Source organism: Tachysurus vachellii, chromosome 16, assembly GCF_030014155.1.
Source record: "Tachysurus vachellii isolate PV-2020 chromosome 16, HZAU_Pvac_v1, whole genome shotgun sequence".
NCBI lineage: Eukaryota > Metazoa > Chordata > Actinopteri > Siluriformes > Bagridae > Tachysurus > Tachysurus vachellii.
The window spans coordinates 20666798-20683182 of NC_083475.1; the positions used below are offsets into that span (position 1 = coordinate 20666798).

At 41.4% G+C, this 16385-nt stretch overlaps 1 protein-coding gene across 1 annotated transcript in view; it reads left to right on the forward strand.

Moving 5' to 3' along the window:
* sox5 (SRY-box transcription factor 5) overlaps positions 1–16385 on the forward strand; it is a 217087-nt gene that overhangs the window by 74886 nt on the left and 125816 nt on the right. Inside the window, exon 5 of the mRNA XM_060889028.1 lies at positions 11265–11334. Within this exon, the coding sequence (XP_060745011.1) occupies positions 11309–11334 (26 nt within the window). The 5' untranslated portion in view covers positions 11265–11308. The remainder of the gene's footprint in view (positions 1–11264; positions 11335–16385) is intronic.

Below are 16385 nucleotides of genomic sequence, written 5' to 3' on the forward strand. Positions count from 1 at the left end.
AAATGTGAGGTGTGAAACTGGTCCCAGTGCCGTCAGCACCTGGGCAGCAGCAGCAGCAGTAGGGTGGAGGTGATGTGATGCGAGAGGACGCTTCTCCTCTTGTGAGGCCCCTTGACTTTGCTGTCAGTCTCCTCTGCCGGTGCTCGTGTCGTAATGAAGATTGAAAATGAAACAACGGACGCAATTATTTTTGCCGCCGAATTAAACCGCAATCAATCATCCTTAATCACTGCTCTAATGCTGGATCGGAGGCAAGTGAGAGCTGTTCAGGCTTCAAGGTTAATTTGCTTTGTTCTGACTCGTGTTGGAGTGAATGGGAAAGAACCGGAGAGGAAGTGAGGAGCATGTCAAACATGCTGTTACTGAAGAGCCACTCTGACACTCCACTACTGAACAACACACACACACACACACACACACACACACACACACACCTGAACAACACACACACACCTCTGAACAACACACACACACCTGAACAACACACACACACATATACCTCTCTGAACAACACACACACACCTCTGAACAACACACACACACCTGAACAACACATACACACACACATATACCTCTCTGAACAACATACACACCTGAACAACACACACACACACACACACACACACACACACCTGAACAACACACACACACCTCTGAACAACACACACACACCTGAACAACACACACACACACACATATACCTCTCTGAACACACACCTCTCTGAACAACACACACACCTCGGAACAACACACACACCTGAACAACACATACACACACACCTCTTAACAACACACACACCTGAACAACACACACACACACACCTGAACAACACACACACACACACCTGAACAACACACACACACACCTTTTAACAACATACACACCTCTTAACAATACACACACACCTGAACAACACACACACACCTCTGAACAGCACAAACACACCTTTTAACAACATACACACCTCTTAACAATACACACACCTGAACAACACACAAACCTCTGAACAACACAAACACCTCTGAAAGACACACACAAACACCTGAACAACAAACACAGCTCTGAAAGACACACACACACACACACGAACAACAAACACAGCTCTGAAAGACACACATACACACACCTGAACAACACACACACCTCTGAACAACACACACACACCTTTTAACAACATACACACCTCTTAACAACACACACACACCTGAACAACACACACAGCACTGAACAACACACCCACCTGAACAACACACATATCTCTGAACAACACACATACCTCTGAACAACACACACCGGAACATTACACACAGATCTGAACAACACACACCTCTGAACAACATACAGATCTGAACACACCAGGCATTAGGGCAGAACCTGGGGACAGGTTTATTTCTACCTATCGTTTCTGCTGAAAGTGTGAGCAAAGAGCCACAAACACACACACACACACACACACACACACACACAGACAAACACACACACACACTCCCTGATACCTACAGCTGTTTCATCATTGTCTCAGAGCTGGAAAAACAAAGCATCAGCAGATGCTGATGAGTTTCCCTGCCAAAAATGCATGTTTCAGCTATCACACACACACACACACACACACGCGCGCGCGCACGCACTCACATACACACACACACACACTCACACACACAAATATAATCCTCAGACTAATAAAAATTAAAAGATTCTAGAAATATCACATCTCCAGCCTAATTAAAAATGCTAGTATCTATAAATATGCATGAATTTGGACACGCCTCCAAACCTCCCTTTCATCCTAAACATCGCTAACACCACTTAGCTAAGGTAGCTAGCAGCAGTTAGCATTTTAAAAATCTTAGTTTTGCCAGCATTGATATAGCATAACAAGAAAAAAATGATTTGGTTTGTTGCTAATATTAGTATGCTAGCTCAAAGTCTACCAGCTAACTGCTAGTAAGCTATCTATCTGTCTAAGCTATCTCACATTTGTCACAGGTAGAGATTGGTGAGATTACACAAATTCACAAACCTGAGAGGATTAGTCAGATTTCTGAGACATCAGGTTAGGATAGAAGAATTAGAATTTTGTGATAAGTCATGGGACTGAGATAATGCATCATAAGTGTGGGATAAGTCAAAGGTCTGAAACAGGTCCAACATCCGGGATAACAAGTCAGAATATATCTCAAATATTGGAACTAATAAGTCACATGTTTCAGATATTACATTAGAAGTATAATAAGTCTCAAACTTGAGATAATAGGTCTGCAGTTTGAGCTGTCATAAGTTTGAGATGTTAAATTAGAAGCATGAGATAACGCCTTAGAGTGTAATTCACAAGCCTGAGATAAGTTTGAGATATGAAACGGTTATAAAATAAGTTTCACACGACATAAAATTGAATTGTTAAAATATGAGATAGGTGAGGCTTTTGAGATAATACATTTGATATAAGATGTAAGTTTGAGATATTACATTAAAAGTATGAGACAATGTGTTAAATGTGAGATAAGTCAGAGGTTTGAGATTAGTGAGAAGTTTTAGACGCCATAAAATTGAGATATTAAATGATATGAGATAACGTCTCAAATGTGTGAGATAATCAGCAGGAAGACTGAGTTATCTCATTAGAAGTGAGACAATATGTTTCAAATGTGAGATATGTCAGATGTTTGCGATAAAACGATCTAAATTTTGGAATAAGTAACATTCCTGAGATCCTAAGGCTGAGATATTCAAGTCTAATTTTGAGATAATACGCCTTAAGCATGTCTTTGGAATAAGCCCCTATTTTTGAGAGAGTGTATTATACTGTCTGAGTGATTAAAAGTATCAGTTCTCCAGTGAGGTTAACATCAGAGTTCTCTCAGATCTCTACACTGAGGTTCAAGCTCATCACTCCTGATCTGATTCCTCTCAGGAGCTCCATTCGATCTCAGATCAGAGTCTAACGATCCTATTGTCTGTAATAGGTGTGTGGGTAAAACCGCAGTATAGAATTTATGGTGTGAGACGTCTAGGGTTGTGGTAGCTCAGTGGTTAAGGTGTTGGGCTACTGATTGGAAGGTCATGGGTTCGAACCCCAGGTCTGCCACTGCTGGGCCCCTGAGCAAGGCCCTTAACCCTCAGTTGTAAGTCACCCTGGATAAATGTCTATAAGGCATATCACAACACACACCTTAAATAACTGTGCTGCATTTATATAGTATTGGATGGTAAGAAGCTTATGAAAGTGCATGAAATTAAGTGCTCTGATCCTCTTTCAAAGTCTTAGTCACTTCAAATATAAACACACACAGCTGTAACACAGTAAGTGTGTGTATGTGTGTGTGTGTGTGTGTTTTATATACTGTTAGCTTGTATCAAGGTTGTTTTTTGTTTGTCTTTAAAAACAATTGTATTGTCATTATATAAGAACTTCAGGCAAAATTTTTCAATTAGAAAAATTTTCAATTTAGATTTTTCAATTACTTTTTTATACCTGAGAAATTTTTTTACTTCAATTTTTGAAATCAGAAATTCTAAGATCTGTCAATATGCATGATTATGCAAATTTTAAAGCCCTCAGACCCCACCCCTTTTTGAAATAACAACTCAGAATTTTTAAATGAAAAATTTAAATTATTTGAGATAATGAGTAAAAATTCAAACGTAATAAAAACCAGAACGGATCGAATGTAGAAGCTATAAATAAACAGATAAACATATCGTATGCAATGATTTTTTTTTTTGCTTTATCTGCCAAAATTGGCATACATCATTATGCAAATTAGATGTGTCTCCTGGCCCCACCTCTTTTCCCCACTTGCTAATTACTATTTCTTACTAGAATTGGAGGAATATAATTTGTTTATATTACAGGACAAAGACAATGTCTGTTTGGTTTGTTCATTCTTACTGTCTGGTGACGGTTGTGGAGATTTAAATTACTTAGGAAATAAAACAAACAAATGAGTGATTTATTAGGAAATAAAACAAACAAAATGCAGACGAATAAAAACGGTTAAGATAAACACATAAAAGTCTTTCATTCAGACCAGCTATGAATCGGAATGATGTAACTGAGGTTGAGGAACTGTCAGAGCTTACAGGGTTTACACGCTGTGCTAACAATGCTGCCTTTCTACATCTGGGAATTTTTTCCAGCGTTTAAGAAAAAAAAACACTCCCAGGTTTCAGCTACACCGACGTTTTTTGTTTTTTTTTCACTTTTTCCCAAAGTTTCGTTTTTTTCTGCAGATCCCTTTTGCTTGTATCCTTTTGGACCAAGATGGTGGAGGTATCTGTTCGAAACGGCCTAAAAGAGGACGAAGCGCATTTTTTTATTGATCTCGTTCTCCTTTCTTTCTTTATTTCCATCTGTTCTTGCCAGAGTACCGTCTCGCAGATGGAAAGATACTTTTTTCTTTTCTAAATTGTCCTGAGCCCTCTATTCATTTTATATAACGCGCAGTTACACAACAGGTTTCCGAGCGTACGACGAGACCTTCCCATCTGAAGCAAATTGTTTGCTGAAACTTTTTCCATGTTTGCACCTCCTGGGGTCGGCTCAGTTGACACCTTTCAGAAATCTGCGCCTCACATCAATAGCGGCACCAATGGAGCCAATCTCCGACGAACAAAGCCACCCACACTTCTCCGACAACTTCTCAGCTCTGGTAATTGCTTCCAGCGCAAAAACCCTCGCAAAAGACCTTGACCGTGTACAGCAGCCCCCGACGAATCAAGGCCGCAGAGAGTGCACCAGGGAAGGGACCCGGACGATCACGCTCGATTCGACAAATTAATTTTTCTTAACATTTGGGCTCACGTTTCAACCCACAGCTGCTACCTTCTGCACCATTGTTCACGCCTGAATAACACCACAGAGATAAGATTCTTTGCTAAGAGAGAAAGAAAAAAAACAGCAAAAATTCTTGTCGCTTTGTCAGAATTATTATCAATTGCGATTATCATTCATTCGTTCGTTTGTTCGTTCGTCAGTAAGCATTAATCCTGCTTAGAGTCTGGAGTCTATAGTGAGAACAAACCCCGTATGGAACACCACCTCATTCCATGACACCACTCACACACTCATTCACATCTTTTTGACCATGAGAGAAACCCAGAGAACCTCAGAGGAAACCTACAGAGACACTGGGAGAACCTCTAGATTTACAACGATAGCAACCCGAGCTCAGGATCGAACCCAGAAGCTCATGTGTCACCTGACATGGGCATTTATAAAAGATATGGACCATAATAACCTTTAAGAGTGAGATCTAACAAAGCAAATTTGTAGATCTTATGACGCACATATTAAGTGTTATGGACAATAGCAGATTGGTGTTGATAGAAAGAAGAGAATGAGCAACAGAGCCAAAGAGAGTGTAACCTTCAAAGCTCTATAGATGCCAGAGAAGCTCCGTCTTTTGTTTGTAGGTGTGATTTTCCTCAATGGTTGCTTTGAATCATTATGTAGTAGTTTTGCCCATAAAACCCAACCACCCCCAAACCCCCTTAAAAATCCTGTCCCTCCTCCTCCTCTTCCTCCTTCTCCTCTCTCTCCTCCTCCTCCTCTTTTTAGGTCTTGGAGGAGAGATGGTATTGCCCTGGGTCTAGCTAATTGTGGAGAGTTCAGGAAGACCATCATTAGCACTCAATCTTAGCCACACATGGTCACCAGATGTGTGACTGCCCATGGTGAACTGCCACGTTTTGTCTTTTGTCTCGCTCTCTCTTTGGCTCTATCTCTCCTTCTCGCTCTCTCTCTCTCTCTCGCTCTTTCTCTCTCCTTCTCTTTCCTGTCATCTCCCCCTTTTTTCCCCCCAACCAACTTAATAATCTGCCTTTTGTTTCCCCAATGGCTATTGTGCGTTAAGTCGGTCCATGCGTCATAAGAGAAGTCACTCAGCGTTGAATGGAATTCTTTGTCACAAAGAATTGGAGAGTGCAGGAGCCGCGATGGGGTGGGGGGTGAGGACGGGGATTTCAGTGTCCCTCTGGTATTTTTATGACTTGTTTGTGCAGTTTGGAGAAATGCACATTGTGGCCCAGGGGGAAGACACATACCACCTTTTAGGAGCCATGATGGATGTGCTTTTGTGTGACTCCATATGCTGGAACTCGCGTAATAAATTCATACAAAATGTCAATCTCAAGGAGAACGTGTCATTTATATGATGACCAGCCGCAGACATTTCTTCGTCAGATCGTCACCAGTTAGTTGGCAGGTAACACAATGACGCCATCTGTATTTAAACACGAACAAGCATAAGAACCCGACCACTATCACTGGAATGTTCCGGATGTAGCAGCTCGGTAACGTCGGTCCTCGGCTACATCACTCTCATTACACGGAGATTGTTTTCATAAACGTAGCTGAGACACAACCTGCAGAACAACACTTCAGTCTGTAGCTCTGTCTTATAGAACACTTCTAATGGTTCTTCAATGGTTCCTTGTCAGGGTGTGTGGTTCTATAAAGAACCTTTAACTTCCATAGAACTTTTCTTTGCTCAAAAGGTACTTTAGAAATAAAAGGTTCTTTAGACTCTAAAACATTTCTTTCAGGCACCAAGTAAAAGAAAGGTTTTTCTGAAAGGTTCTTTTGAGGTTATTATGTGGCATCACTGGGAAAAATAACCCTGTTTGGTTCTTTGTGAGTGTTTAATAAAGGATGGAACCCAAAAAATGGTTCTTTACTGTATATAACGGGGTTCTTTGAATCCAAGTTAGTTCTTCTTCTATGTAGAATCTTCTTTCCTTCCTTCCTTCCTTCCTTCCTTCCTCTCTCCCTCCTTTGTTCGTTCGTTCCTTCCTTCCTTCCTTCCTTCCTTCCTTCCTTCCTTCTTTTATGCTTCCTACCAGATCACAGTATAAATTCATCTCAACAACGTTGTGTTCAAAAACTTTCTACAGAATTGATAACAGTAACTTTGATAGTATCGATCGATTTCATGGTTTTTTTTTTCTTTACTATTCAATCTATTTTCAGAGACGTGTCCTTCATGTACATAGAGACGCAATTCCAAAAGTAATGACACCCTATCCATTCGTTGAATGATTGAACCGGTTTAATACATAAAAGCTTCATCGTTCTCAGAGGGTTCTACACAGAACCTTTCTTTTTTAAAACGTGTAAATTGGCCGAGCGCATATGGAACCCCGGGGATCTGTATAGAGCTCCAAGGAACCATTTTTTTATTTAAGAGCTTAAAAGAACATAAAGGATAGTCAAAGGCGCTCGTACTTTCTTTTGATCTTCCTAAGAGAACGCAGCACTCAGCTAATGTCATGCAGTGTCATGTGTTTTAATCAGCTCTAAACATCGCCGTCTCGTTGCACATGACCGCTAGAGGATGACAATGGCCTTATTGTTAGAGTTCAAACACGTAAAAAGCTCATTGGCTTTTTTTCTCTCTTGAATAGGACAAAAGCGGAAAGAAAAGTAAGATAAAGAGCGCACTGATGACCTGGAGATCACTGTTTCTCATCTCTCTCTCTCTCTCTCTCTCTCTCTCTCACACACACACAGATTGTTCACGTCTTTTTGTCTCTATTCTCAATAAGAAAATGTTTTCTCCTCTTATTACGTGCATGTAAGTAGTTTCAACATCGGTCCGACCCGAACCCGAAAGCAGCAACGTTTTTCCTCAAGGTAATGCTCCTGTTTCACAGTCGCCACGGTTGCCATGGCACTGTTTACAAACACACTCTCCCCTTCCCAACCCTCCATGTCTACTTGCAGGGAGGTGAGTGCTATCGATTCACAATCGAACGCACATTACTCTGTTTGGAAGCTAATGCACTTTCGACAAAACCCAAAGAAAAAGAGAAAGGGAAAGGATAAAAAAAAGCGCACTTAGATGTACACACATCCACACACTCTCTCACAGCAGCAGGGGAAAAAAAAAACAGTCAGAGAGTGCGTTACGTGGAGAGAGAAAAAGGCATCCATTGAGCAGAAAAGCATGTTCCCGGGGTGGAAATCAATTAAAATGAACTTTTAAATGATGTGACGCGACCACAGAGTGACTGTACTGAGGAGAGGCACTGCTGCGCTCAGAGCGAGCTCAGAGGTCCGTCTGTACCATTGACTGCTGGGAAAAGTGGTCCAGTAATAGCGAGATCAGTGGGGGCACTCAGGGGCGCAGTCTAGGTCCTGTTTCATTGTCCTCAGCTTCTAGGTTTTGGTTCTCTTCGGTTTGCTGGTGCTGAAAGGGATAGGTTCAGAATTCGCTCGTTCTCATACTCTCACCATCATTTGACACCTCATGATACTTCGTATACGTCGTAACGTAACCAACAGATGAACCTGAAACGACCGTCGTCTCGACACACGATTAATGACAGCAATCAAACCAAAGTAGACTGAAAATATCAAGAGGAATAAATATCTAAATAACACTGGTGTGTGTCCGGTCCAGGAGATCCTCACACCTCACTCGTTCTCATGGTTTATTCGGTCGATCTTTGATCGGACGCCACTGAACTCCAGCACACTGTAATGCACACTGTCATAGATTCTTCAGCCAGGATTTTTTATGTTATACACTCATTCTGTTCTGTAGCTGATCCATATTTATATTTATTTTAATGTTTTATATATATATATATATATATATATATATATATATATATATATTTCCTTGTGCAAGTTTTTAATTTAATTTAATTTAATTTTTATTTAAATGCAGCTATTTTTTTTCTATTTTAATTTGATTTATATCATTTAAATTTAATATATTAAGTATTTTCATTTTATTTCAAATATTTTTTCTTTTACTTTATTTTGTTCTAATTTTGTGTGATTTCTATTCATTTTTAATTCATTTTAATATTTTAATTTTTAAATTTTTTATATTTGTATTTTATTTTATGTATTTTAGTTTATTTGCTTTTTCACGCACAGTCAAAAAAAAAAAAAACTCATTTCCCTACATCTCATCCTTGTTGGTGATAAATCAAATTTGAATTTGAATTCAGGTCTACACACACACACACACACACACACACACACACACACACAGAAGAACCCTTGTACTTGTGCCTGTAATGATACTAATTCATTAGCTGCTCATGCAGACATGAGGTAAAAGTCTTGGCCCCCTTGTGGAGCTCATTTTATAGTTAAAAGAAAGCTGAAACACCAGGCGTTTTTTTTTCTTCCTCGGCTTCTGGAGTTGCTGCGTCACGCAAGCTGTATGATCGCTAGCAGGCTGTACCTGCTCGGTGCGTAGGAGCAGCGCCATTTCAAACAGGAGGTTCGTGTTAAATGAAACATGTTCAGTGCTTGCAGGTAATTACATCTACGCGTTAGACTTTAATTAGTCGACTCCACTGGGACCGATCCACTGACACTAATTAAACGTAGTCAATCCGAAGCTTCTCGTTCACACACCTCCCCCTCCCTACTTACCCCCTCTTAGCAAGCTGCCTGCCAGGTGAGGCTCTGTGTGTGTGTGTGTGTGTGTGTGTGGTCGGTCTGCCGGCTTCTCGAGGCAGCTTTTAATCTCTCAGTCTCTGCCCTTTGACTGTCGAGTCCTCCTCATGTCCATTTCCAAGCTTGAGCGTGGATTCTGTACTTATTTACTGGCCCTCTGTTTGAGTCTGTTCTAATTAAGGCAGTGTTGAGGTTGAGGTTGAGGTTGAGGTCTAGCTGAGGTATTACGCACTTTCTTCCTTTTATTTAACTACGATTTTTTACTTTGAGTACAAGCTAGGTAGTGGGGGGTGGGAGGAGTGTACCAATGGTGGTAGGTGGGGGTGGCAGGGTGGGGACAATGGCAGGGTGTGGGGAATTGATTTGAACCATACCTCGACTCATTCCTCAAACAAAACACAATGAAGTTCATTATCCTGGAGGCCTCGCCTCCCCTCCACCTCAGCCCCTTTCCTCTGGTCTTGAACACCCCCCCACCCCCCACCCCCCACCCCACCCCTTTACAAAGAGCCTTTCTCGTCCTCCGTCTCAGCCTTACCTTCAACACACACACATGCACACACACACACATGCACACACACACACACATACTGACACAATACCCCCACACCCTTTGCACATAGGAACCCACCTACACTTACTTACAAGAACTGTGTCCTGTCGAACAGAGAGGAAGATAAGAAGCCACTCTGAGACAAAACACACACACACACACACACACACACGGTTCAGCTCACACTCTTATCAGCGAGGCTTGATGTCTCCACGTAGGTCCTGAATGGAGAGCTATTCATCTCTCTTCCTGAGCTGAATGAACAGCAGATGAATTGAAAACGTAAGAAAACGGTTCCGAAAAAAAAAAAAGACAAATTCGTCACAGTAAACATACCTACACGCCGTTTACGACCCCGACGGCGACAAACCCCGAATATGTTCCAGAGGCATTTAGCTAACGAGAGCCATGCTTTCCCACAGGCCAGAGAACAAATCAAGCGGCTTAATTATGATAATTGGCTGCAACTTCCTTTCTGATCCCACGTGAAACAAAGCAAAGTGTATCGCAGAACGCCGTTCGGTTACAAGGTCGTCAGTCAATGGGCTTTGGTTAATTAGGGCAGATTGTAGGAGGACGATGGCGGGGTTGTGTTTAAGGTTGGGGGGGTGACGGAGTGCTTTTGGTTTCTCTTTGGACAACTGCAACGAGTTTTGGGGGAGTCTCGTTGTGTCATCACTGGATGGGGCAGGTCTAGGCTTAGGACTGGTTTGGGTTTATTTGGGTTTACAGTACCCTCTCTTGTGGAGTGTGTGTACATCTTTGCACCGCGTTAGGAATTTCTGACATTTGCCTGATCCTCATGAGTAAAACTATTTGTTGGTTTGTTTGTTATTGTTCCCAAAAACAACTACAACCACAGTCTTAACTGAGGTTAAGATTAGAGTTAGATCTTAGACAACAGAAAGTGAGATCTTTTTTTTTTTTACAAAAATGAACCACAGTATGTTGAATGAGGTTACGGTTAGGGTTAGATTTTGGGGCGATAGAAGGTCCCCATAGGAAGGCAAGACAAGTGTGTGTCTGTGTGTGTGTGTGTGTGTGTGTGTGTGTGTGTGTGTGTGTGTGTGTGTATGGAATAGGACTGATTGAATTAAAGTAATTAGAGGCAGCTCACAGTGTCAGTATTAATCACCCTGCAGTCTCATTACGCGTCGCGCACATCACACCTTTCATCTCATAATCATCCCACACTCACCAAGTCACACAAATTAACCCACAGACACACACACACACACACACACACACACACACACACACTAAACCTCATCCTTTTTTAACGACTGTGTTTGCAGACTCATCCTGCTGTTCAACACACACTCACACACACCGAAGGGGAATGAAGACGGCAGAATCTGAAGACAGGTGAGTCGCGCTGGGAATTTTGGGAGCTGGAGTTTGTCTTGGACTTCTGTCCTGTTCTACTTCATGTCATTTCACCTGTCTCTCACTCACATACATACACACACACACACACACACACACACAAACAGACACATAAACAGACACATAAACAGACACACACGGACACGCATCATTTGTGTACTTAGCATTAGAGTAATACAAGAAGCATACAAACTGCACAGAAAGCTTTAGTATAACACACAAGTAGTAAAAAAAAAACTAAAAAAAAACCTAATCACAGTACACACAGTGATAGTGTAGTGAGGTACACACTGTGTTGAGGTACACACTGTTAATGTAGTGAGGTACACACTGTGTTAATGTAGTGAGGTACACACAGTGTTAGTGTAGTGAGGTACACACTGTTAATGTAGTGAGGTACACACTGTGTTAATGTAGTGAGGTACAAACAGTGTTAGTGTAGTGAGGTACACACTGTTAATGTAGTGAGGTACACACTGTGTTAATGTAGTGAGGTACACACAGTGTTAGTGTAGTGAGGTACACACTGTTAATGTAGTGAGGTACACAGTGTTAGTGTAGTGAGGTACACACTGTGTTAATGTAGTGAGGTACACACTGTATTAATGTAGTGAGGTACACACTGTGTTAATGTAGTGAGGTACACACAGTGTTAGTGTAGTGAGGTACACACTGTTAATGTAGTGAGGTACACAGTGTTAGTGTAGTGAGGTACACACTGTTAATGTAGTGAGGTACACACTGTGTTAATGTAGTGTGGTACACACTGTATTAATGTAGTGAGGTACACACAATGTTAGTGTAGTGAGGTACACACTGTTAATGTAGTGAGGTACACACAGTGTTAGTGTAGTGAGGTACACACCGTGTTAGTGTAGTGAGGTACAAAACAAAGTGTAAGTGTAATACACAATGCAGAAACAATTACACAAAGTCAGAGTAATGTATTACATAAAGTCATGCTGATGGTGTTGATTATTTTCCTGTAACTGCACAGCGTGTTTTTTTTAACACACACACACACACACACACACACACACACGCACACACACTACACTGAACAGTAACTGTTGTGGAGATTTGTATATTTACTTTAGCAGATACAGCATTAATTCCTGCTCAGTGGGAAACTGTAGATTACTGAACAATCCTCAGCCTTTGTGAGAGACTAATGAAGTGAACTGAAGACGTTATTTATTTTTTGTGTAAACGCCACTGCGCTGAATCGTGTCACTACACGTGACGGTTTGTCACGACGGCGTCAGCAACAGTGACATTCCTCGTCTTTAATTAGCCCTCACTGTTGTCATAAGCAAACATCTTTAAAAATCTGGGCTTGACATTTATGTCTAAAAGATAATGACATCAATAATAATAAAAAGAAGAAGAAACCATTCAAGAAAACAAACATTATAACAACCTGATATCAAAACAGCACTGAGGTACAGCAGCTACAGTCCTCTGCCGTTTTACCTCATTAGCTCCTCACCTCAGACTGATAACAAACATGCTAAATGTGATCTTGTTTATTTCATCTGTGAATGTGAGGAAAACTTCCTAATAAGGTATGACACCAAAAAACAAGGGGGAAGGAAGACAAGCGCGGCTGCTTTTGAGTAGAATACGTGTGTTTTAATGAATGCGGCTCGGCTTAACGACGGTGAGAGACTTCAAACGACGGATTGATTCCTCCTTCATGCTGTTTAATACGTGCTAATGTAAACGCAGATCCTTCAGACCTCACAAGTCCTGGGAGCTAAACGTTAGCGTCTTCCTTAACGCTCATCCACGATCAAGAGGGCTGTGTAAACACCAGGAGGAGATACTCGTGTTAGATTGGTAATTTTGGCAAAAATAAATAAATAAATAAATAAATAAATAAATAAATTACAGATTTTTAAAAAAAATTCTCACTACAATTCTTTACAATTCTTTTGCAATTTGTTCTATAAGTGAACAAAAAGAAAGAGTTTAACAGATGGTCTGCGGAATTTTTATTGTATTTTGTATTACACTCGAAAACTACCTGAGAGTCGCTCAAAATTTCGACACGTTTCCGGTGTTGGTGAAATTTCACCTCGTAATTACGATATATTTCTGACGGGGCTTTAAAACAGCATTAGATCTCAGATCTCAGTGAAGTCTGTACTATCAGGTTACCAGATACAAAGTGAGGAAAAAAACGCAAGAAAAGATTCCACATGAAAATAGAACAAATAAATTTGATTCATCTAAACGATTCGAATCGTTTGATTAATCTAAACCAAAATGACCGATTCATTCAGTTACCCTTTAGTGAGCGTGTTTTAGATATTGTGATTGTCATCGTTTCGATCCCTTGATACCGCACTTGAAGTTCACTTGAAAAAGCTGTCGGAGGAATTCACGTGTTTCGCACCAGCAGGATTTAAGTGAAGAACAAACACGAGTCAGTATGTGGACGCGAATGAGAAAGATTCATTCAATTTAAAGATTTGTTTAGAAACTCTGATTCGTTTGTGACATTGTTCGTATTAACAAGCTAACCAGCTAATGTTACAGATGATAAGTTTATTTCCTTTTTCAACCCACCAACCTTCAGTTATGATCTTAACCAGCTAATGTGTGCTAATGTTCATTTATCTGAAGTAAAAACCCCACTAGAAACTCTTTTAAGGTAGTGCAGCGCTAGCTAGAGCGGCATTCTGACGTGACATCAAACGCTAAGGATAAGCTAAACTCCTGTTCCAAATTCCTTGTTGGAAGTCGGAATTATGCACTTTAACTGTCTCCTGGACATATTTATTACCTCACAATATCAGTTTAGCTATAGCATTTCATTATTTTTATATTTTGCTAGCAATTTAGTCAAGATATCTAGGAGGCAACTATTGTAGACAGAGTGGGATTAAAACTGTTAGCTACGATTGCCAATGTTAGAAAGGATGCTAATTTAAATCTAAATTAAACTCTCTCTCTCTCTCTCTTTCTCTCTTTCTCTCTCTCTCTCTCTCTCGCTCTCTCTCCCTCTCTCTCTCTCTGTCTCTGTTCTAGCTGTGTATACATACAGGTATCCGATAGCATGTGATGTGATGTGTGTGTGTGTGTGTGTGTGTGTTTCACATGCTGGTGAGAAGCAGATCATTATGTGCGCCTGCATTGGAGTCATTTTTATTTAAGAAACCAGACAATGGGCTGTTGATTGAGGGGAAAAAAGGAGGAGGTTGACAATGGGGTTCTGTGCCTCCGAATGCAGCACCATTCTGCCCCTTCGGCTTTAAAAAAATGTTAAAAAAAAGGGCCCGGTTCATTGTGGCTGCGTCGAGACGCACACACACACACAACGGGGCGAGAGGGGAAAAAAAGCAGCGCTGCTTAGGAGGAGGAATATTTTGCCGTGGTATGTCATTATTTTGCAAATTTCTATTATCTCATCATGTTGTCTTCATTGTAATTGCGGCTAATTAGAAGGCTAGTTAGAGGCCCGGGCTTTGAGGCCCGGCTTTGGCGTGAATGGCGCGCCGCGATTAGCCCTCTCCACCGGAGGAAGCAGAGAAAAGAGAAAGAGATTAATCCGGTTACCTTGGCGACACTCGCTTCCATCTGCGAGGAACAATGCAGTTTTGTTTCTTTGGATCAGTCGGGATCAACAGAACGGCAAGCTCTCGGCCCGAACAATGCCGAATTCTGTCTAACTGGCTTCCACCCCCCACCTCCACCACCCCCCTATTCTACCACCCCCCCTATTCCACCCCCACCCTCCTCCACCCTAAGTGCTTCCCTCTCTCTTTAATACACTCCTCCTTTTTTTCTTTTCTCCACGTCCATCCTCCTCTGCACCTCTTCTCGGTTCTCATCGGACGTCTGATCTCTCGACGCCTCTGACGGCGTGTGTGTGTGTGTACGTGCGTGTGTGTTGTGGTCGCTCAGGACCAGGCAGAGATTTGTCAGAGTTCACGACCTTGTCACACACATCCTGGAGGTTCATCCCCAAATCCCCCCTCTGGGCAGAAAAGCTCTTAATGAAATAATACACCCGAGCGCAGACCCGGATCCAGAGCTGCTCCGGGTAAGTCGAGCAGCGAGCCGTGAATCGTACAGTAGACAAGTTTTGCTCGAGGTAAACGACATGCTTTTTTTTTTTTCGTTCCTCACTGGTGTAAGAAAGACTCCTAAGAACAATGGAAGCAAAAAGATCAAAGCGACCCCTGTTGATCGCACGTGACCTCTTGGTTGTGATGAGGAGTTAGATAGAAAACAAAAAAGAAAAAAATATCTCTCCATCTGCTGCTCTGCGGAACCGGAGAGAGAAAGAGCGAGAGAGAGAGAGAGAGAGAGAGAGAGAGAGAGAGAGAGAGAGAGAGAGAGATGGAGAAAGAGAGAGAGAGAGAGAATCAGGAACGATTGAGAGAGCGGTAGTGACATCTGGTCCCATGGGCACAACAGTCGACAGTAAAAAATCCATGCAGATCTCACACACACAAGCACACACACACACACACACACACACACACACACACACACACACACACACACAGTGTGCTAGAAGTGTGTGTAAGGCCAGCCAACAGTAACCATGCCGTTTGCAGTAAAAGTGTCTTTACTCTTCAGATGTACCACGTCCACGTTTCTTCTCACAGCAGGTGAAGATTTGATTCTTTCTCGACTCACGTGTTTGTTATAAAAAACCATCATCATCATCATCATCATCAGTATAATAATCATCGGTGTGTTCTGACTGAACACTGGCTCACTTGCTCATAGACAGTAAGACGTTACTAACACCCCAAAACATATTTCCCATAATGCACCAGCTGAGACACTACAGACAGTAGGGTCTATAACACGGCTACCAGAATCACCGGGCAGAGGGAGAAGGGTGTAACTGTTCGTTCATTCATTCATTCATTCATTTGTTTGTTCAATCATTTACTCACTCATTCATTTGTTTATTTGTTTGTTCGATCATTTACTCACTCATTCATTTGTTTATTTGTTTGTTCGATCATTAACTCACTCATTCATTTGTTTATTTGTTTGTTTGATCATTT